Source organism: Lynx rufus, unplaced genomic scaffold (genome assembly GCF_022079265.1).
Source record: "Lynx rufus isolate CCGP_SWC_20201006 ecotype Redwood Valley unplaced genomic scaffold, mLynRuf1.p SCAF_17, whole genome shotgun sequence".
In the NCBI taxonomy this organism is placed as follows: Eukaryota; Metazoa; Chordata; class Mammalia; order Carnivora; family Felidae; genus Lynx; species Lynx rufus.
The window spans coordinates 11,570,390-11,592,847 of record NW_025814831.1 but is presented as its reverse complement, the minus strand read 5'-3'; the positions used below and the strand labels follow the sequence as shown (position 1 = coordinate 11,592,847).

General features: G+C 56.8%; 1 protein-coding gene across 4 annotated transcripts in view; it reads right to left on the bottom strand.

Moving 5' to 3' along the window:
- Positions 1-2,097: 2,097 nt before the first annotated feature.
- The window catches only part of ASB2 (ankyrin repeat and SOCS box containing 2), a 28,865-nt gene continuing 8,504 nt past the window's right edge, over positions 2,098-22,458 (bottom strand). For all 4 annotated transcript variants that reach the window (XM_047080177.1, XM_047080176.1, XM_047080174.1 and 1 more), the window contains 7 exons: positions 20,610-20,776; positions 19,665-19,820; positions 17,097-17,342; positions 14,091-14,262; positions 5,980-6,544; positions 5,004-5,157; positions 2,098-2,736 (listed from right to left, as the gene is read on the bottom strand). In XM_047080177.1, coding sequence (XP_046936133.1) covers positions 2,600-2,736; positions 5,004-5,157; positions 5,980-6,544; positions 14,091-14,262; positions 17,097-17,342; positions 19,665-19,820; positions 20,610-20,776 — 1,597 coding nt within the window. In that variant the 3' untranslated portion in view covers positions 2,098-2,599. The remainder of the gene's footprint in view (positions 2,737-5,003; positions 5,158-5,979; positions 6,545-14,090; positions 14,263-17,096; positions 17,343-19,664; positions 19,821-20,609; positions 20,777-22,458) is intronic.

The window sequence follows — 22,458 nt, the reverse complement described above, 5'->3', positions numbered from 1 at the left end:
AAAGCACAGCTCTCACCACTGGGACAGGTGCAGGGCCAGCCCTGGCTGGGGACTGCAGTCCCCTAATTAGCAGCATGATGCCGGAAAGTTCATCTCCCTCTGTGCCTTGGTTTCCCCACTCTATAAAGCCGGGGACTAGGTCAGTGATAGCAAACAGAGGTACCTGCCATTTCTGCACCCAAGGCAGGTGTCCTCAACTAGTCACAGTCACTCTCCCTCGGGGGCCGGATACGACCTCGGAATCCTTTCTAACACAAGGCTCCAGGATTAGCGATTGTGAAGGGCCCTTCCTACTCTGCCTGGTTTTGCTCTAGGATTCCCCTGGAGTGGAGCATCTCTATGGGAGGGCGGCCTGCTCCCTGGGAAGCCAGTGGGTTTCTGGTAGTTTGTCTGATGGTCTGGGAGGACTTGAGAGCCACGGAAGCCATGTGATGCCAGCAGACTTGTTCTGAGTCGTTATCTAGCACACAGGGTAAGGCATCAGGACGCTCGCCGCAGGCCGCTCCGGTCTGCTCTGCCCCTCCACACAGTACAGCAAAGTGTTAGAAGCTCTGATCCACCTACCGGCTCTGTGACCTCGGGCAAGTTACTTAACCTCTCTGGGCCAAAACTTCCTCATCAGAAAAATATGACAGAAAATAGATTGTCGTAGGGATGATGGGAGCACCTGGTACTCTTGAGTGTCACAGACCTGACAGAAAGCCGCACCCGCCAAAAGTCGCCTCCCCTAGTCATCTGGGCCATCCAACTGTCCTCCCCGCGGGGGAGGAACAGAGCCCAGGGAGGAGTGTTTTCTCAGAAAGCTGTCCGAGCCGCTCTTGGGCTCCTTTCCCCAGGGGACACCCTAGTGATGCATGAAAACAAACGCAGGGAGGCTTGTCTGGAAGCAGAAACCTTTACTAAGAAGCGGCTGGACAGAAGCACACGGCCCGTGACTCCGCAGGCAGAAGCAAGTTGGGGGCAAACACATGTAGGACAGCTGTGGTTAAAAACATACAGCCGCAGCAGAGGATTCCCTGAACAAAAAAGTAAGTCGTGCTGGTTCCAAGTGAAACCCGGGAACTCACCTCCTAGCCTCACATCTCCAGCACTAACGTCCCATGTGCTGTGCGCACAAACCCGAACCACTTGCAGGATTTTTAGTGTTTGGTGATGCTGTTGAGACATCTCTGCGGCCCAAGTATGGGGGTGGGGGAGGAGGGCTCTGCAGAGGGCTGTGGCTCCAAAGTCGTTCTCTGGAGCAGCGGTGGTCAAGAAATGGAACAACCAAGCACAACCCGAGCACCGGCCAGTCACAACCGACCCTTGGGAACAGGCCCCAGCCCAGGCCTTAATCCTTAAGCTTCTGGGTTGGGGGGCGGGTGGGGGGGGAATAGGGGCCGGGATCTGAGAAGGCCAAGGCTGGGGAGAGACACCTGGGGAGGAGGGGCCCTGACCAGTGCCTGTGACCAACCAGTACTGACGAGCACTCGTATTCTAAGAACCCAGTGCGTCCCAGCATCCCAAGAAGGTGTCACAACCATGCCCACCTGAAAATGGGCTGGGGGCTCCCGAAAATGCCTGGCTTCCCCCACAGAGCCACGTGAGGATCCCGGGGGGCAGCAGAGGGGACGAGGCTTCGTGCCTCCGGTTCGGTGCCTTTGCAGGGGTTGACAGTGGCCACCCCTCCAGCACCTTCGCTCACGGTGGCCCGTATTCAGATTTCTTTTCCTTCCTGGTATCTCAAGTTTTGTGGCAAACGGGTGAGCAGGACGCGAGGACAAGCTGCCAGGAAACATGTGTGTGCGAGGCAATCCCAGGTGTCAGGAGGCTTGTAGACACGGAGCCCTGTTTGCGATGCTGCTCCTGTTTCCACGGTGATTGAAGCAGGACAGAAAAACCAACCCCAGGCCGCTCCGCTCACAGAGCAGGAAGCTGCCCCCTCTCCTCCAGCTGCCGGCTCTCCTGTGGCTTTCAGAAGCCCAAAGGTGTCGTGCACCCTGTCCCAGCACCTGCCCCACCCCTACACCCGCCAAGAGCAGCGCCGAAGACCCCAGGCCCTGTGGGAAGGAGGGGGTCGGGCGAGAGGGACCTCGCGGGGCAAGGTGTCATCTGTGCAACATTTATTGTACTTGACAAGTGGGTCCCCCACCCACCCCCGCCGGATCACACCTCCAGGAAAAAAGCTCAGGAGTCAAGTGGAGAGTTTTACAGACAAAGTGGGAGGGGACCGGGACAGCCCGGTGGCAGGTTGTCTCCGAAAGGCAGACACATCCCTGAAAGCGTCGGGGGCGGGGCTGCGGCTGCCCTGCTGGCTCCCACCTGCCGCCCCCCCAACTTCTGCCCTTGGGGTCTCTGCCATTCCCAACGGCAGAGAAAGTCTGGGCTCTACTCATCAGGTTGAAAACAAACACGGGTTTTCCTCCCACTTGACACGTTGTGTTCTCTGGTCCGGGCAAAGCTCTGGCCCAGAGACCTGGTGAGGTCACGGCGGCTGCCCCAGCTGCCACGGAGGCCAACCCACGGCCTCGTTCTGTCATCAGGCCCCCTGGGATTTGGGGACACGGCTGTCCTGAGGCTTAGTGACAGTCTGAGGAGCGACTCCTCCACGCGGCCTTGGTTACTGGGTATTCTCGTGTTTCAGGTACCGAATCAGCCTGCCCGGGAGGGGCAACGCGTCCAGGAGTTTTATGCGGTGCTTTCCAACCACCTTCCTCACTTGCAGCCGGCACAGGTGAGCCAGGGGCCTCGGAAGTTCTGGGAAAGGGGAGAAAGAGAAGTGCCAGCGTGTCGTTTGCAAGCAGCAGAGTTTGCCTGTGACTGCTGGCAGGTAGGAGACACCCAATCGATATGACTGGATAAGAGGGGGGGGCGCCTGGACCCCACCACGCTCCGAAACCCCGGCCCCTGTCAGCTGAAAAGATCTGGCGAGGCAGCTCCCGCCTCGTCGCCCCTCATCGATCCGCACGGCCCAAGGCGGCAGCTAGGGCAGGTACAAACCCATTTCACAGGTGAGGACGTAGTGGGGGGCACACCTGGAGCCGGAGCTGCCAGCCCCCTCGTCTCGTCCTCCTTCCTGTATATACACAGCCTGGACCCCCCAACACAGTCTTAGCGAAGGGGTCGGGGAGTTCGACCTCTTAAGTGCCCCCATGCATGGAATTAAGCTCTGAGCTCTGGCGGTGCAGACAGGCCAGCGTGGGGGCAGGGATGGGGCATCTCCCCACACGTCCCCAAATCCCACTTGGCTGCCGCCTCCTGGGAGGCCTCCCGGGATATCTCACACGGCGGAGTTTTCTCAGCTGAGGGGGAGGGGTGAGGTAGGAACAGGGATTGATGTGTCTGGTGATGGGGCAATTTATTTCAGTCCTGGGCACAGGGTCTGGCACAGGCGAGGGGTTTGTTGAATCAAAGGATGCCATCCATTCACTCAACAAACACATGCTGACCCCTTGGCTGCCTGGCCCCGTGTTCCCGCCAGGGATGCAGAGGAACCAACCCAGGACCGTGGGGAAGGCTTCCACACCAGATGGTGCCATCTGAGCAGGGTCTTGGTGGGTGGGCAGGTATTTGCCAGGCGAAGAAGGGAGGTAGGGACGTTCCAAGCAGGGGAAACAGCAACGCCGAGCCGAGGAGGCCGTGGCCATCCCGGGAAGATCGGGATGCGGAGGGAATGTGGAAACAACGGCAGAGGGGCCAGGTGGCTCAAATGCCATCCAGATGCATTTCTGGCTGCTTGGTCTCGCTTAGGACAGAGCCTCCCCTCCGGGAAGCTCAGTCCCTTTCTCAGCTGAGTGAAGACTGAGTTTGTGAGGAGGAAGGCAAAAGGCCACTGGCGAGCAGAGGACAGGGCCGCTGGCCCGGCTGGCTTCGGAGACTCTGGGGTACCTGCCGCCTCTTAGAGCCTCTGTCCACCCTCCGTCTGGTAAAATAATGTCAACATCACAGCATTAAACGAAAAAGCACGTGGAGAGTGTTCTGTAGATGGAGGGTGGGCTTTCAAGTTACCACAACAGGTGTTGGTTAAGAACTATTTGTACTACCTGCTAATAAATGTTTATAGCACACCGAAGCGTTCTGCACATTTGTCCCTGGGACTAGGTCTCGCGAGCGATTACCCTTCTCTAGGGAGGGCAGAAGGGGACTGGGAGGGGTGGGGCCAACATCTAAGCAGGGACTGCTCCGCGGTCCTCTAGTGGCCGAGGATCACCGTGATAGCAGCCAATGATTCACGAACTCGGTGAATGTTTAGAGAGCCTCTAGAGCTGTGCCCTGGGTGAGCGGGCAAGTCACCACCACCCTCCGCTGTCGCTGCCCCAGTAACTCGATCAAAGGTCCAACGCAAGTGCTTCCCAGGCATTCGTGCAAATGAAAAATCCTACAGTGCGTTTGGGTTCATCGGGGCACGGGGATCAAGGAGGAAGGTGGCAAGGGAGAGGTGGGACACTGCGGGGTGGGGCACCTGGACGGTCAGTGGACAGGCCACAGTGTTGCTCCCGGTGCGGTCTGTGGACCAGACCTGGGAGCACGCTGAAATGCAGCCCTGCCCCACACCTGCTGAGTCAGAATCTGCATTTTTAACAAAATGCCCAGGTGCTTTGTATGCACTTTACCGTTTGAAATGCCTGAGACCACTATTCCCTCCGCTACCCTGCCACACTACCTCAGTGGCCCACAAACATGGGCAACTTACTCTGAAAGTCCCGGTACCCCTCGGTGAGCTGGAGCCATTTAAAACGTGCTCGATTTGGCAAAGAGACCCCGGGGTTGGTCAAACTTAGGTTTGAATCCCAGATGCCACCAACTAGCGGGCAGACCCTGGCTCAGATGACGACATCATCTCTCTGAGGGCCAGTCTTCTAGTCACAGAACAGTCCTGGAGACCCTCTATGTGACACGCGGCACAGAGCTTGCCACATAGTAGGTGCTCGTTAAATGTCAGTAACAGTCACGTGCCCCGAGTCCTGGGCCTGAATCGGGCAGGGTGCCCCGCCAGCAGCAGCAGCAGCAGCAACGGCTCCTACCTGCCTTCTCCTTGATGACAGCCCAGTCCTCGAAGCTGTCGATGTGCTCCTTCAGCCGCGAGCAGAGATGCACGTTGCCTACGTAGTCCAGGAGGACGTCGATGATGGGCCCCGCCCAGCGGCTCATCTCCGGGGCAGACAGGATCTCGCAGAACTGGAAGACATCACACACTGTGGCCGGGGCACCCGGGACCAAAGGCAGCGCCTCTGTGAGCACACCGGTCGGGGGACCCGAGGCCGGGGACAGCAGGGGTGTATGCGAGGACGGACGCTGGGCACGCCCATGGCAGGATCCAGTTCTACCGGCCCTCGCCCCTCTCCTCAACACAGCCTCTGCTGCCACAAGCGGAAGGCGGGCAGCTGGGACATCACCTCTCTAAGCCTCAACTTCCTTGTCTGGAAAATGGGACTACGACAACTGGAGGGTTATTTTTTACGAGAATTAAGGTAACGTGAACATCACCTTCTTTGCACGCAGCAAGTGGCCCTGCAATGATTCCCATTAACCACTACGTTGATCTCCAAGAGAAGGGTGTTTCTCACCTCCTTTTCATTTCAAGTTCGGACTTTTTAAGTCACCACCACGGCCACGTCCTGCCTCTGGGTCCCTCTTTGCACCTCGTCTGCTCTTAGCCAATCTGCTCTCACCTCCATCCCCATCGGGGTCATTCAACATCATATTCCGGGCGCAGGTTTGCTGTGGGTGATGAACCCCTCAGTCTCCCACATTCCCCTGCTCCGCTGTTGTTTCCTTAAATCCCCCCAGACCGGGGAGCAAACAAAGGACGCAACCCGTGCACGGGAGCCACTGAGCTCTGCTGCCTCTGAAGCACGCCGGCCACGGGGTTCCACGGCCTGCGGGGTGTGCGGACCGCGATGCCCCCCCCCCGCCCCCGCCCCCGCCCGGGCTCCGAAGGGCATCCGCCATCAGGCCACCCTGGCGCGTGCTGGGCCTGGGAAGCGCGCCCCCGCCTACCTGCACCACGCCGGGCGCCTTATCCGTGGCGGGCGCGTCGCTGAAGCGGCTGGAGGGCGGCGGGACGGGCGGGTGCGGGCCGTTGCCGTACAGGCACGAGAAGCAGGGCTCGCCGTCGCAGCCGAGGTCCATGAGGAACTTGAGCAGCGACAGGTACTTCATGGCGAACATGATGGTGGCGGGGAAGGCGGTGGGGTGCGTGGCGATGTAGGCGTCGATGTTGGCGCCGTGGTCCAGCAGCAGCTGCATGGTGCGCAGGCAGCCGTGGCGGATGGCCACGAGCAGGGGGCTGATGACGTCGCGGTTGGGGTCGGCGCCGGCGAGCAGCAGCAGCTCGGTGGCGTACACGTTGTTGTTGACCACGGCGAAGTAGAGCGCGGAGCTGCGGCGGTCCTCGTAGAGGCGCGCGCGCTCGGGCGCCAGCGGCGCGTTCACGTCGAAGCGCGCGCCCAGCAGCGCCTCGAGCACCGCGTCGTGGTTGCGCTCGGCCGCCAGGTGCAGCGGGCTGATGCCGCTCCGGCGCACGCGCGTGCGGCTGGTCACCGGCAGCAGCATCTGCACGATCCTGCGGGTGGGGCGGGCAAGCCGGGGTCACGGGGCGGCCCGGCCGGCAGGGGGCGCCGAGGGTCCAGGCCGGGCCGCTGGGGACTACCGTGTGAGGAGGCAGTGGCCCACCAGCGGGGGGCGCCGGGGAGCCAGCCGGTCCCACAATGACCGCTTTGGGAAGGACGGGTCTGCGGCTATCCCCGCTTTGCAGATCAGGGAAACTGAGGCTCCGAGAGCTTCGACCACCTTCCCGAAGTCACAGAACCAGGAAGGGGTGGAGCTAGGCTTCACTCTCAGAGCCCGTGGCCTCCGAAGTCCTAGTTCTGAAAGACCTCAGCCCGACTGGCCTGTGGTTTCAAGAATTTCCTGCTGACTTATTTCAGGGTAAAGAGTGTTCCCCATTCCCAACTCATTCCCTGAAGGAATGGACCGGAAGGCCCACAGACCTGATGCAGGAGGCAGTGGACCCCGTAGTGAAATTTGGAGCTAGAAGTTTGGCACCTGCCCTGCCTGGGTGGGGCGGGGGAATAGGGGGACAGTGACAGTCATATCCGAGAGCTCACAGCGTCCCAGGAGACAACTAAAGGATTTACAAACACAGTTTGGTTTAATCTTTTCCACAACCCATAAAGTCCGTCTCATCATTCCCATTGTGCTGATGAGAAAGCCGGAGGCACAGAGAGGTTGACGGACTTGTCCAGGCCGTATATCGGGAAAGGCGAACCAAGAAATGTACCCCCTTCCTGCCCCAGGGCTGCGCCGTCCTGCATCTCTGTGGAGCCGCCAGGTCCTGGGGGACGGGAGCGGATGAATGTATTTGGCGTGGACCACTCCTGCGCTCGGCCCCGGTCAGCCCTTGGTGACCACAGAGTCCCTTCCCCTCTCCTGTGAGTCTCAACACCTCTTTCCCTGAAGCCTAACTCGAGTCTCTCCCAGGCTGTCTGCCTTGCCTGTGGCCTGGAGAGGGTTGGTCAGGTACTGCTGAGGCTGGAGATTCCTGTGATCCCTGGCTTTGCTCTCTCCTGAATCAGACACTGCTCTTAACGTTTCATCTGCATTCATCTATTATATCTTCCCAGTAGCCCTGTGAGCTAGTACGTGTGCTATCTTAGTTTACAGATGAGGAAACAGAAGCCCAGAGAGGGTATGTGACTTGCACAAGAACACACAGCCAGTCAGTGACGGAGCCAGGGTTTGAACCTAGGCAGTCTGATTCCCCAGGCCACACTCTCGACCCCTGCCGTACGTCTTGTGTCGCAGGCAGGGTGACAGCTGATAGGTCACAGAGTTTGGCGTCCCCGCGCATTGACTTGCCTGCCCCAGTTTACCTTCACTGCAGCCCTGTGGGGTAGCCTGAGCAGGTCTGTGACCTTCCTTTTGACAGATGTGATTCAGAGAGAGGAGGCAACTCATCAAAGGTAGTAAAGCAATTCTGGGGGCTCTTGACCCCTTGTATTACTCTCTTCCCCTAGACCACTGCCACCTGCAAGAACGAGCTTCCGCCACTGACCCCAATCCATCCAACCCTTGCTGACAGGTGACTTCCCAGCCCCATGTGGCCACCAAGGAGGTGGCCGTGGTGAGGCAAGCAGGTGCCACCAGGCCTGTTCCCATGCCTCTCAGCCTCCTGGCATGCTGGCTTTGCGGCTTCCTGGAAATCTCATGCCAGTGATCTCCTGCTAAGATCTCAGTGGAAAGTATTATTATTGTTAGTGACGCCGTGTTTGCCTAAAATCTGCCCCTAAAACCTCAAAAGGAAATTCACACACCCAGGGGGGCTAATTGCCTCCTAATTTCTATTTGTGCAGGCGCAGGAGGCCTGACCTCACTCTGTAGAGGTGCTGGTCAAAGGCAGGGCTGGGGCCTCGCCCTGGACCACAGCCATCGCCAACAAATGCTCCCTAACAGCCGTGGCATGCCCGAGCCCGGGAAAGAACAGCGAGAGAGACTGCCCTGGGGCCGCTGGCCAGATGGGGCTGGCATCCCCGGCAGGTCACAGCTGGCCTCCAGCAATGCCCTGCCCAACCAGGGGAAAGCGGCAGGAATGTGAGAACATGACTAGCGTCGTCTACAGTCCCAGAAACGTCATCTTAATAACACAATAAAGTCATCTTAATGTACGCTTCCGTAGGACTTCGCAGAGTAACTAATATGCCCTGCAGGACGGGGTCTGGAGATCAGCCTGTCCAGCCCTCCCATTTTATAGGGGGTGAAACTGAGGCCCCGGGCATGGGGTGAGGAAGAGGGTGAGATTGGATTGGAGGCGGATGACAAAGCCAGGGCAGAATGTAGGTGTCCAGAATTCCCAAGGCCAGGCCTTTCCGTGATGCCTCACTCCCCCAGCCCCAGGGAGTGGCCGCGTTGGTGGCCCTGCCACAAATCATCACTCCTTTTCCCCAGCCCGTGTTGTGGGACAGAGGGCTGGAGGATGAGGAGGTGACCCCATTGATCTGAGTCTCTCTACTTCTCGCGCATGCAGGTCCTGGGGCCACAGGGCTCAAAGTGTACCTCATGAAGAGGAACAAAGCTGACCACGGCCCAGTAGAACCTTTGGTGTCTGGGAGGCCAGGTTCCCTGCGCCCCCCCCACTTCTCCCTTCCCTGGGGCAAGAGCCACACCCACCAGCTTAAGCCCTGAGACCAGACCAGACCCAGCTCAGGGCTATTTCAAGGAGGCCTAGAGCAGCAGCTGGGCAGGTGACCTTGGACTCCAGTCACAATAACTGCCCCCCCCCCCGCCTTGTTTCTAGGACCCACCAGTAAACGAGTCCAACTTTCTCTGTCCCAGACAGCCTCACTGTCTTTTCTCCAGGCCCCGGGTCCCCACCCAGGATTCTGGTGTCCTCAAGGCTGCTGCCCTGGTTCCAGTGTCCTGCCTGAATTTTAGCCCAGTGATAGGGAACAGAGCAGAGAGCTTCGAGTCAAAGCAAGCTGCCCCTGGCGGTGTGGGGTCCCACATGGGGCTGTGGACCTGGGTTACGCCACCGGTGTCGTCTGTCGGTGCTGGGCCATCTCAGGCCTGTCACACTCAACCTCTCTGAACCACGTGTGTAACAGGGAGGTAATTAATCACAACAAGAGTGATGATGACGATGGTGACGATGATAGCTGCCCTTTAGGGAGCCCCTGTGAATTGTTGGGAGCACCCCACCCTCCTAAATAATATTACTGAGCATTTGCTCTGTGCCAGGCACCATTCAAGGTACTTTACTCACCGACCTCATTTATCCTGGAAATGACCGTATGAGCTAAGGACTTTATCGCATTCACTCGTCGTAACAACCCAGCAAGGTGGGATCCCTCTGCCCCGGTTACAAAACACAATTCGCTGATACCTTTCCCTGAGGCTGGTCTTCAGGATAAAATGAGATCACTCGAGTAGTAGGGACCCCATAAACGGTGGCCGTTGGTGTCTTGACCACCGTGGTGACTGCAGCCCACTTGCCCTGCACACGCAGCACGCGGGCATTCTGGGTCACAAGGTCACGGTGGAGTGACCTTTGTCAGCGTTGGGTGTAATTTGATTGCAGACTAGACCTTCACAAGGGAGCCAGTCACCCACAGATGGCTCGGCTGCCAAAACCACTGGGCTGCACTGTGGTGACCCTGCCGTGTGTGTGTGTGTGTGTGTGTGTGTGTGTGTGTGTGTGTTTTGGAGGGGAGAGACTGCCTCTTCTCTGAGCCCAGGTGACGCTCAGGCTGAGCCAGAAAAGACTCCACCAGTGGAGGAATCTGCCTGTGGACATTCCCAAGGGCACAGCAGGACTCTTGCCCGCGAGGGACCCTTCTAGGCGGATGTGTACCTCTTGTCCCGAGGTACTAGGAGCTGGAGCAGGGGTGCAAACCGCCAGCTCTCCATCAGGACTCAGAACAGCTCAGCGGATCCCCACGATGCAGACTTCTGGGCCCTGCCATCCAGGGCCTGATTCAGCAGGTCTAGGGAGGAGCCCCAGAGTTCCCTTTTAGTCAATAGGGATACTAACTTGCTTGTGAATGTGCCTTATAATCTGCCTTTTAATTTAATGTATTTCATGCTCTCTATCCTCCCTTTTTCCAAAAAGAAAAAAAAAAAAGTTTTAAGTGGCTTGCAAAGGTGATAGAGATTAGAAGTAAAAGAGAAAGAATAGTTAAACACAAGGGCATCAGAAGCGAGGCCCAAAAGGTAAGTTGTATGCCAGCCACAAAATGCACCCTAAAAGAATGGTTCTGTCCCACACTGTGCGGTGAAATCATCTGGGCAGCTTTTAGAGACCCTGAAGGCCCAGCCCAGCCGGCTTGTATCAGAATCTCTGGGGTGAGTGAGGCCCAAACATCAGGGTTTTTAGAGCCCTTTAGTGGGGTGCGGGTGGGGCTCCAGTATGTAGCCAAGACTGAGAATCTCTGGTCTTAGTGCTATTCTAAATTCAGTTTGAAAGATGTCTGGGGCACCTGGTCTTGTCCAACACAAACCATTTCTTAATAGATCTGTCTTTGGTGGGGCGCCTGGGTGGCTCAGTGGGTTAAGTGTCCAACTTTGGCTAAGGTCATGACCTCACCGTCCTTGAGTTCGAGCCCCGCGTCGGGCTCTGTGCCGACAGCTCAGGGCCTGGAGCCTGCTTCGGATCTTGTGTCTCCCTTTCCCGCTCGTGGTCTGTCCCTCTCTCTCAAATACAAAAACATAAAAAAAAATTTTTTTTAAATCTATCTTTGGTGTTGAGCTTTAATCTCATAAGGTGCCTTTGCTAAACTGGAAATGAAAAAGAAGATAAAGCCTCTGGTTAAATGTTCTACAGAGATGGCATCATCTGGCGAGCACAGAGACCAGCTACTGGGCGCTGCTTTCCATGCTATAGGTGGGCAGGGCGTTTTGGCAGGTGGCCGAGAGCGGAATGCCCACGGAATGTCACATCAAATCCCTGAGCGGCTCATGGGAGGTCAGCGCGGAGAGGGCCATTAATGCCGCATGCCCAAGGAGTGAAGTGCCCGGGACTTGCCTGGCCATGGGCCCTGCGGCAGAAGGTGCTGGGAACACGGCTTTAAACCTTTGTTGGGCAGCCCTCAAAAGGGGCCTGGCCCCTCTCAGTCTTGGGGAGCAGAGGGAAATGGGGCCTGGGAATGGAGGGTGGGTAACCAGGGAAATCGCTCTGAGAGTCATGAATCCGAAGCAGATTTGGGGGGAACACAAACTGTCCATATGGGTGGTTCCGGAGAGGACCCGCCTTGCTCCCTAGTCATCCTTAGGTGCTCCTTCAACCTCTCCTCCAGCTGGGGCCAGACTGCCAACATCGGGGTCCACTTGAGGCATCTGGGTGTGATCGAAGGATGCCAAGGGACAGTCCCCGCCCTGCCACTCTCTGGCAAGCCACTTCCCGTCTCTCTCCTCTACAAAATCAGGAGTTGTATGAGATCAGCGATTCCCTCAAAGGTGTAGATGGGCTGTATCTGGTCGGCTCAGGGAGCTTTTCAAAGGTAGAGGCTTAGCAGTCCCCCCCGCCCCCACCCCCGAAGATTCTGGTTTAGTGGTTCTGGGATTTGTCATTTAACAAATAGCCCAGAATGACTGTGCTCTACAGGCCAGTACAGGGATCCCGTGGGCCTGGAGATTCCAGCCCCTTCCTTCTCTTGCATTCTTGGGATCTCTCTCTCCAAGATAAACCACGTTTGTTTCCCGGGGCAGAAGGGAAATAACGTGTCTTGCCTGTCACCACTGCCTGACTTGGTGCTTTCTCCCGTCTCTTGGCTTCACTAAAAACTGAAGGCTCCTCCAACCTGGGAGAGAGTGAGCACAGACCTACTGGGTCCCTGCTGTGTGCCTGGCACTCTGCTGGGCACTTTATTTCCATTCCATAAGCCACATATATCCATTGCACTAGTCCTAACAGCAACCCCATGAAGCAGCTGTAACTATCGCCCGTTTTACAGAAGAGGAAAACCTTTCTGAGGTTCAGAAACATGCCCCATGGCTTCAGCAGGGATTCAAACCCAGGTCCCTGTGACTTGCAGCCTGCCCTGCGGTCCAGAGAAGGCAGGGTCTCCTCTGTGGGGGCAGATTGGGTGGAGAGGGCATCTTTGGGTGGCCTTAGGTACAGACGGCCTGCACAGCAGGGCCTGGGGCTGTGGGGGTCCGTCTCTTCGTCTCCACTTCATTCTCTGGGATGTCACTCTCACCCCCTTCTCCCTCTGCCTCAGCAAACACAGCCAACACCCCCACCAACGCACACAGTCTGTGTTTTCCCCTCTTCTCTCTGTCTGATGGCAGGCTGTGTTTCCCAGAGTGTGTCGTCTGGGGTACACGGGATGGAATTTTATGTAAAAAGCTTTTTTTTAAATCAGTTGTAAATTGGCAACTTTAGCAATTTAGTAGTGTGATGGATGTTTCCTTCTGAAAACAGATTTTCAGTAAACATGTCTTCAGAAGAAAATACTCAGCAATGAGGGTAGAGACGCCTGAGATGAGGAAGAAAGTCTGTGAACGAAGTTTGGAAAATGCTAGTTGAGTGGCAACTGCCGAGCCCCGGCGTCCTTCAAATGCAGCTGGGGGTCTCTTGCCTCCTTGGAGGGTCTTCTGTGACCCCACCAGCTGGGGGTGGTGCACGTTTAACAACTGGCTCTATGGGGAGCAAAGGGGGCCCTGATATGTCGTGGCCAGCAATTTCCGTGGTGTAAACATTCCCACCATGGCCAATTTTCGGCTGCCCATGTGCACAGTTGGCTCCCGTGAGCGGGTTCGAGTCAGCTCTAGCGCACCTCTGCCTCCGGGCCCCCTGAGTCCCTCTCCTCCAGGGCTGCTGTTGAGCCCAGCTCTCCACACTCTTCCATTATGTCATGAGCTCGTGTGTGTGTGTCTTCCCTCCCCCGAGATCACTCCCGGACAACTTAAGCTTCTCTCGTCTTAATCCAAGTGTGCAGCAGATAGTAAGTGCTCAATAAAGCCTAGCTACTATCATTGGCACTGTCTGTGTTATTGTATCATTGGCACTATTCAGATTATTGGATGTATCCCCTACGTGCTTGCTAACGGCCTGAGAGGCTATCTTTTTCATTTTTATTTTTTTAAGTAGGCTCCATGCCCGGCGTGGGGCTTGAACTCATGACCCTAATTTCAAGAGCTGGATGCCCTACTGACGAGCCGGCCAGGCACCCCCTCAGAGGTTACGTTTGCACCCCCAACAGAAATATCCCTTGGCCCCGACTCCTATCCTTCCCCCTGAGTGCAATTCCCGTAGAAGCGACTCTTGTAGCGGGTCAGTTCTCGCCGCCTGCAAGATGTGTGACCTCGGGCAAGTCACTTGACCTCTTTGTGCCTTAGCTTCCTCGTGTGATGAAATGGAGGTAAAGGCATCTACCTCCGGAGATGTGTTGAAAGGATTGTTAACAGTAGTCAGAGGGTGAAGAAGGTTAATCAGGCGACGCGCTCAAGCTTGCCGACTACTGGGGAGTCTCCTCCTTTCCACCTGGAAGGCGCCCTCCACCCTGACCCCTCCTGAGCCCCCCTGGTCCCATGGGTGGGACGCTCGCGGCCCCCGCTCCAGCGGCGTGGGTGAGGCGGGGAAGCCGCGAGCATCGGTGGCAGGGCCCCGGGCTGACCTGTAGTTGCCCTTCTTGGAGGCGATGTGCAGCGGGAGCATGCCGTCCTTGTTGGCCTTGTTGGCATCGGCGCCCTGCGACAGCAGAAACTCCACCACATCCTCGTGCTCGTTCTTGCAAGCCTCGTAGAGGGCGGACGCGCAGTCGCTGGCCTGCGTGTTGATGTCGGCGCCTGGCCAAGGAGAAGGCGGATCAAGGAGTGACCAGGGCGGTCACTGTCAAGCACGGTGCCAACCGCCGTGGCGCATTGGATCATGTAACAACCACTCTGCGACCCTGAGACTGGAGGGGGGGGGGGGAGCGCTCTCGGAAATGAACAGCTGCCTCGCTGCTGCCGGCATTTCCTGAGCACTTACTACGCGCCAGGCACCCTGCCGTAGGGGAGCTCTCTCTCTTTGCATCCACGGCGTCACTCCACGCAGTCAGTCACAACTCTTACGTGCGTGTTGCAGACGAGGACACTGAGCACAGAGGACCCACGCAACTTGCCCCAGGCCGCCGGGGTCATAAGTGCGGAGCCCAAACCTGGACCCCGGGGGGTCTGACAGCGGAAGCCCCGGCAGCTGGTCTGATGGCAGAGGCCATGCTCTTCCTCCTCGCTCCATGTGAAAGAATCCAGACCCTGTTCTGAGGAAGCCACCCAGCTCTAGGAGTGCAGAGCCCCCTAATAAAGAAAGACCCCAAGAACCGCCTTAATTGGGGTTTGTCCTCCTCCGCCCTCCACCGCAAGGAATACGAGAGGGATTGCTTCCTGTCCCCTCTAAAGAGGGCACTACAGCCTGCTGAGAGGTAAGGACTCGGGGACAGACCCTATCAGCCTCGTTTACAACTTCCCCATCTCCTTCTCAGAGCCCCACGGGTTTCTCTGAGAAAAGAGGTAACGGTCTCTTCACCAGTCCCTCCGTATTCTGGAAGGAAAGAGAGCTGAGACAGCAGGAAAGTGTCAGTAAGGGCCGAAGTCAAAAGCATCCGTTAACCACAGCTCTGCTCGGCCTGGGCATTCTGCTTATCTCAGGCTTTCTGGTAATTTTCAAATTTGGTAACTGATTTCTGGCCTGGTGGAAAGAGACGAGAACTAGCTGCCGTTTCTTTTCAGGGCTTGCAAGCCCTGTGGCCTCGGGCAGCCCCTAGGGGCCACACTTTTCCCATCTGTAGACCAGGAAGAATAGTGCCTACCAGCGCGATGGTGTTAGGAGGTGGGGCCTTTGGGAGGTGCCCAGGTGACGAGGGTGGAGTTGTCGTGAGTGGGACTAGCCCCCTTACAAAGGAGACCCCAAAGAGCTGCCTTGCGCCTTCCACCACGTGAAGACCCAGGGAGAAGATGGCCGTCTGTGAACCAGGAACAGGCTCTCACCAGACACGGAATCTGCCGGCACCTTGATCTTGGACTTCCCAGCCTCTGGGACCGTGAGAAATAAATAAGCACCTGAGGCTGTAAGCCCCTCGGCGTACGGTATTCTGTTACAGTGGCCCAAACAAACTAAGACAATCTCCCTGCACAGTGCTGGGCACAGAGAAGGTACTCAGCAAAGGCCGGTTCTCCAGCACGGAAGGGCTGGGGCACAGAGGCTGGTTCTGCCCCCCCACCCTGAGGGAAAGCCAGTGAACGGGTCCAAGCTCTTGAAGTCAGGCTCCCTGGAAGCCTGGACCCCGCCAGCAAAGCCGCCCGCTCTCACAAGAAAAATATTTGGCCTTAAAAAGGGACTCAGCCCACAAAGGGAGCGAGACCCTGACTCAGACTGTCGGCAGGAGAGCTGGACAGATGTTCAGAGTTGGCCGGTTCCCCTTGCCGGCTGAGCACCCTGCCCTTTGCCCAGCCTCCTTGCCTGGGCTCCCAGGACCCTGCCCGTGCTCCTTTGTTCTCATGCGGGTCGGTCCAGATTTGTCCCTGGCTGCAAGGAAGGGCCCTGGGTTTGTTTTCTCAACTGCTCAGGCGCGTGCTGAGTAAGTGGATGTTTATCCGAGCAAAGTCCCACGATGGTAATTCTCGAGGCCTGGGGTAGCATGGCCAAGTGAAGAAGCGTGCAGTTTGGAGTCAAATGCGTGTGGTTGGAACCCAGGCTCTGATGTGAGCAACCATTTCACCTCTCTGAGCCTCAGTCTCCTTATCTACTGAATGGGATGAGGACACTCTCCACCTCGTACGGCTATGGAGAAAATCCCATTAGCCTATCCTGTGCTCGCGCTTAACACAGAAGGTCCTCAACCAATTACTTCAGCTCAGCCCGAGGGTCTGGCTTGCTCCTGGCCTCTCTGTTGGGAGGGAGGGAGGTTCACCTCCCACAGAGAGAGAAAAGAAATCCAAGGGGTTCTCTCGGGGAAGAACGGAATGACAACACCCTTTAGCCAGAACAATGCCTCCCATTGTCCCGGGGTCTTCTGTTCACGATGCGGACAATATTGTTTTATTTTCTCCCGATAACGTGACTAAGATTTTCCACGGGCAGAGAGTGCCAAGACCCGGGTTCAAATCCCAACTCCTCCACTACTTCGCGGCGAGACCTTGGACATTTTTTATCACTTGCCCATCCTGGTCCTTGGTTTCATCACGTGTACACCGAGGAGGTGACCTAAATGCTGTCTGAGGTTCCTCCTGGCCTTGAGGTGTGATGTGGGTGGAAAGAGTAGTTGAAGTGTCAGGAGACCCGGGGTCTGGCTTGTTCCACCACCAGTTTGCTACGTGACTGCAAATAAGTCACTTCCCCTTCCTGGGCCTCCGATTCCGCATTCGTAAAATGAGGATGTTGGGCTAGATTAGCGACGGCACGTGTTTCACGCCATTCCTCCCGCCCCGGCCTGTGCCTCGTTGCAGGCGTCGCTGGTGGATCTCAACACGCTTCCCACCGAGCTTCCACACAGCCTCAGATCCCTTCTCAACACGGGCCTCCAAGAGGATGCTATTCCCAGGTCAGAGTATGACCTAAGCTTGCCTCCCCTTAGACGTCTGAGGTCCTCCCCGGCGCTGCCCCTCGGGGGCTACGTGACCCGGGGACCCTTAGCACTCACCGTACTTGGCCAGGAACCTCAGGGCCTCCAGCTGCCCGCTCTGGGCGGCCACGAACAAGGGGGTGATGCCATAGGCGTTCTTGGATTCCACCTTGGCGCCTCTGCTCACCAGGATCTCCATGACCTCCAGGTCGTTGCGAGAAACAGACTCGTGCAAAGCGGTCCAGCCTCGGTTGCAGCGGTGATTGGTGTCCGCGTTGTACTGCACCAGCATCCTCACCGCCTCCGCGTTCTTGCGCTCACAGGCTGCAGCCCAGGCACAAAGAAGCGAGGTGGTCAGCAGGGCCCTGGCCGGACCCGGCCGGCCGAGACTTCATTCATTTATTTGTCCATTCACCCGTTCGTCCGCCGGACGTTCCGTCAACAGACATCCACTGGGTCTGTCCCGAGTTCCAGTCCCTGCCCTTTACCCAGGATGCACGCCTAAAATAACAGTCCTACTCATAGCAGTAATATTTGCTGGTGTATGTAGCACAGATTAGGTGGCAGGCACTCTGTTCAAAGCACTTTCTGGGCCCCTCCAATATAATTCTCCCAGTCACCTGTAAAGGATGTGGTGCTATCATCCGCCTTCCAACAGAGGAGGAAAATGAGGCACAGAGACGTTAAGCGACTTGCCCAAGGTCACACAGATAGTGGCAGAACAGGGATTCAAACTCAGGCAATCAGGCCCAGCGTCTCTGTCCCTTGGAATGTTCCAGGGTGTCCCTGACTCCTCTCCCTCTCCAGCGCTACAGGCTGCAGTCCTCTACATCACCAGAGCCAGGAGAGGTGGAGGGTCCCAGAAGCCCCGCTCAAAGCCCTTCCTCAGGCTACACACTTAAACTGAGGTAAAATCTGTCTTCTGCGTACAAGACAAAGTCTTGTCGAGTCTTCTCGATCTGCTCACACCTCCCTCTTAAGCCTCATTGCTTTCTATTTTTATTTTTTTTAATGTTTATTTATTTTTGATAGACAGAGACAGAGCACAAGTGGGGGAGGGGTAGAGAGAGAAGGAGACGCAGAATCCGAAGCAGGCTCCAGGCTCCCAGCTGTCAGCACAGAGCCTGACACGGGGCTCAGACTCCTAGACCGTGAGATCATGACCTGAGCCCAAGTCGGATGTTTAACGGACTGAGCCACCCTGGCGCCCCAAGCCTCATTGCTTTCTAGAACCTAAATGCACTGTTGGCTCTGGTCCAGGGTTATCACCAGGGAGGCTGCTGGGCTCTTGTCTAAATTAACCACTTCTTCGAGTCAGGCAGGGGTGAGGGCAAGAAGAGAAAGGGGGCTTCCTGGGTAGTGTTTCAAACAGGACCCCAGGCAAAGCTCCCCACCTCTCCAAGCCTTGGTTTGCTCGCCTGTCAACCAGAGATAATAAAACCTTCCTGAGAGGACCTTGTGAGAGTACTGGGCGAGGGAGTGCATGGAACACTCTAGCACAGTACTTGGCACGTGGGAGAAGTGCACTCAGCACCAGGGCCCAAGCCTCGGCTGAGAATTGCCCAGTGCTCGGGAAGCTCCCTTTGGGCAGATCGGCCTCTAGGTGATGGCTCTGGTGCCCGGGCAGACACGACTTCTGAGAAACACTCCCATCTCGGGTCTACAGCGGACCCAGTTACCGGCTGCCAGGCACCTGCTTCCCGTGGAATATTCCAGGTACTGGATACCAGTCACACGGGAAAGCGGGGATGTCTGTCGTTTTTCAAAGTGTAAAGGCCCTCTCATATTTGTATGTGCAAGACCCAAGCCTGATTGCTTAAGCCCGTGGGCGTGAACTGGACGCTTTATAATGTCATAGTTCAGCATATGAACTGTGAGGCAGCTAGCTTTGCTGAGTTTAAATCCCAGGTCTGCCCCTTGCTAGCATATGTGAAATCCTGGGTGCCTCATTTCATGTCTCTGTGCCTTAGGTCCTCATCTATAACATGGAGATACCTCCCATGTAATGCCCGTCTCCTATGTAGATGGATATTAGGGTTAAATTGAAGAACAGTGCGTGGCACAGAGTAAACACTCAGTAAATACCAGCTATTACGATGATTCAGATTTTGCTAGAGATGCCGGTGTCCTCGGGTGATGTATTGAATTAGCCAGGCTAAGTTTCTGGTTTGTTTTAAATGTCCCGGGGGTACAGATTTTCTTTCATACCTCTTTGCCTCTGCCTATGCTGTTCCCTCTGCTTGTCCAGCTGGACACAGCCTCCTGTTCCAGCTCAGCTCCGACGCCCCCTTTTGTGGGTGCTCACCCCCAATGCTAGAGCCCTCCCCGATGCTCCCGGGCGCATCATGCCGAGCTCTTTGTTGCCTGGCTGTTTATGTTGTCTGTGTGTCGCTGCCCACTGGGCTGGGAGGGTGCTGGGGCACCGATCATAGCTTTTTGTTTCTGGGCCCTCAGCGCTCCTCGGCGTGCCGGGCCCACAGGAGGACTTGGGTAGCGTGGCCCGTAGACATCCGCCCTTCACAGGAGACCCCTGGCTGGGGAGAAGGGGGGCTAGGGAGGGAGTTATGCACTTTGGGAGCGATGTTCCCAATTGCCCACCTACCCTCTGGACCCTTCCCTGGGGAAGCCCACTGTGGGGGGGCTCACCTTTGTAGAGCGGGGTCTCTCGGGACTTGTTGGAGATGTCAGGCTCGGCGCCAGCCTGGAGGAGGGATTGGAGGCAGTCCAGGTGTCCCCTGCACGTCGCCAGGTAAAGGGCCGTTTCCTCCTGCAGGGTGCGCTGGTCGATGACTGCAGGGTATGCTGGGGAGAACAGACAGGGAGTTCGTGAAGGGGGAAGACGCTCCCACCTTCCCAACACAAAGGTGGCCCCGATTTCTGCCCAATTCCAACGACAGACATGTGTGGCATCCACCTAAATATACCATCCATCCTTTGGCCCTGGACTCCGTTGCTCTCACGGGGCTGCTTCAGCTATCCCACTTGTATTATCTCAGCTTAGATGCCACCTCCTCTGGGAAGCTTTCCCTGGTTGCACCCCTCTCCGTCTCTGAATGACCCTGTCCTTTCCCACCAGCCACGGCCAGAAGCTCCGTCTCCTACAACTGGTTCTGCCCTAGCGTATGGCGGGCTGTCTGGGGCTCATGCTCCTTGAGGGCAGAGGTAAGTCCTGTCCGCAAGTGTTACCTTATCCACATCTGGCTTGGGGGCAAGGCGAGGCTCCGAGAGGAGGCATGATTTGCCCAGGTTCCCACAGCTGTGGGGGACAGCCTTGGCGGGGCATAGGCACAGCTGCAGTATTTTCCACACCGCATCAGCCCCTGGAACATTCTGGAACAAGCTGGCAGCGGCTCTCCCAAAAGTCAGCCCTCCCCCGCTCCTTTTCTAGGAATTAGGCTCTGCTGTCCTGAAAGGCCCAGAGCGGTGGCAGCAGGGCGGGTGGGGACGAGCCACTTTTCTCTCCCAGCGTGGTGACTTCAACTCTGCCACGGGGGTAAGAATCTTGCCTCTCGCCCTCCCCCTGCCCAAGACGGTTGACGCTCCGGAAAAGAAGGAGCCCCACCCCCAGTCCACCCGGAGCTGCGGCCTCACCTTGCTGCAGGGCCTTGAGGCAGCCCAGCTGGCCGTAGTAGGCCGCCTCGTGCAGCGGCAGCCAGCCCTCCTTGTTGGGCTCTGCGAGGTTCTTGCCCGCCTTGATCATAGCCTTCAAGGCCTCTTCATCACCTTCCTTGATGGCCTTCAGCACCGGGTCCACAGGCCTGTGACAGCAAGGGGCGGGGCACTCCTCAGGACCCAGGCGGCAGAGGAGGGGCGGGCCGCTTTTCTCCCCACAGGGAGAGGGAACGCGGGGCTGCTGGTGGCCGGGGGCAGTGCTGGCTGTGGGACCACTCGGTCCTGCTTGGCCCCTGCTGGTCTGGAACAGGTGCTCAGCCCCCTGCCGGCAGTGTCCTCCTCAATAAGGAGAATAATCCTTCCTAAACCACATGGGCGTGCCCTGGAACTCGGCCCCGACCTTGGCCCTGACCTTGGCCCCTCTGGCTTATCCATCCACCAGCTATCCGTCACAGCTTCCTCAGGCCTGTCAAGCGCGGCCCGCGGGCCCAGGTCAGCCTCTCCCCGCCTCCGGTCATAAGCCCTCATGTAACCACTGGCCTTTGCGTGTCTCTGAGCAGTTATTTGATGCTATCTGTGTCCCCCGCGGGACTATGAGTCCCAGGAAGACAGGGACAGCGCCTTTATTTCTTCCATCTCTCATGATTTCATTCTCAGGGCCTAGCTCAGTGTCTGGTCCATAATAGGTACTCAGTAAATATTCAAAGAAAGGAAAGAAAGAAAGAAAGAAAGAAAGAAAGAAAGAAAGAAAGAAGCAGAGAGGAAAGGAAGGAGAGAAAGGAAGAAGGAAGAGGAAGGAAGGATGGAAGGAGGGAAGGAAGGAAGGAAGGAAGGAAGGAAGGAAGGAAGGAAACTTCCAGAACCTAACGATTATTTCACTCCTTCATCTCTTCTATTTCCTTCCATTTCCAAAAAGATGACCTCTCCCCTACTAGCATTTTGCTTGCTTCTTTGGGAATTTTATTTGTATCTTGTTCAAAACATTCTTGTCCTCCTTTGTGCATTTGGAGGACAAACTGGCCTATACAAGTAAGTGTGGGGGCTCCGGTCGAGCCTTGCCAGTGTTTGGTCCCCCTGTGAGCAGCCCAGGACCCGGGGTCCTTCCACGCCTTTATCTCCAAGTGGGCACCATGTAGGGAAAGTCTACGACACATGGCAGGCTCGTTCACTTCCACGGATGGAAACCGAGGGTCTCTTTTAGACGGGGCTCCTTGGTGGCCAAAAGAAAATTAGGGAAGGAAGCCTTCTGTCCCTGCGCCTTGCAGGGCTGCATTTAATGTTACACCGAGACCACGTCTACCAAGAGGATTCGGGCAGACAGTGCCGGCCCCCAGACGGATGGATAACTGACCCCGTGGGAGCTGTTTCAGTGCAGTGTGCTAGCACTTACCGGGAACCTTTGGGGCCAGTTTGCACATCAAGCGGCTCTGAGACCAGAGTCTCAGAGGGGGGCTCTTTCCAGTGAGCATGTCTCTGGGGTCTTCCCTTCCTTGTTCCTCACCCTTTACCCTCACCCCTAGAAGCTTTAGCTGCTGAAAGACTTCCATCCTTGAAGGACTAATACATATGAAGCCTGCACAGTCTTAAACTTCTGAATGTCCGAGAGATTTCAGGGCTACTATGAATGACAACTTCTTTGCTACTTCACTCATGCATTCATTCATTCATTCATTCATTCATTCACTGAGCTCCCTTCCCTCCATCCTTGCGTCAGTGAGGACCAGGACAGCTGTGAGTCCCAGATCCACTCGTGGGGAATGTTCTGCATAAGTGCTCCCATTTCCTAGATGGAGAAGGTGAGACCGGAGGCAGGCCTTGTTCCCAGGGC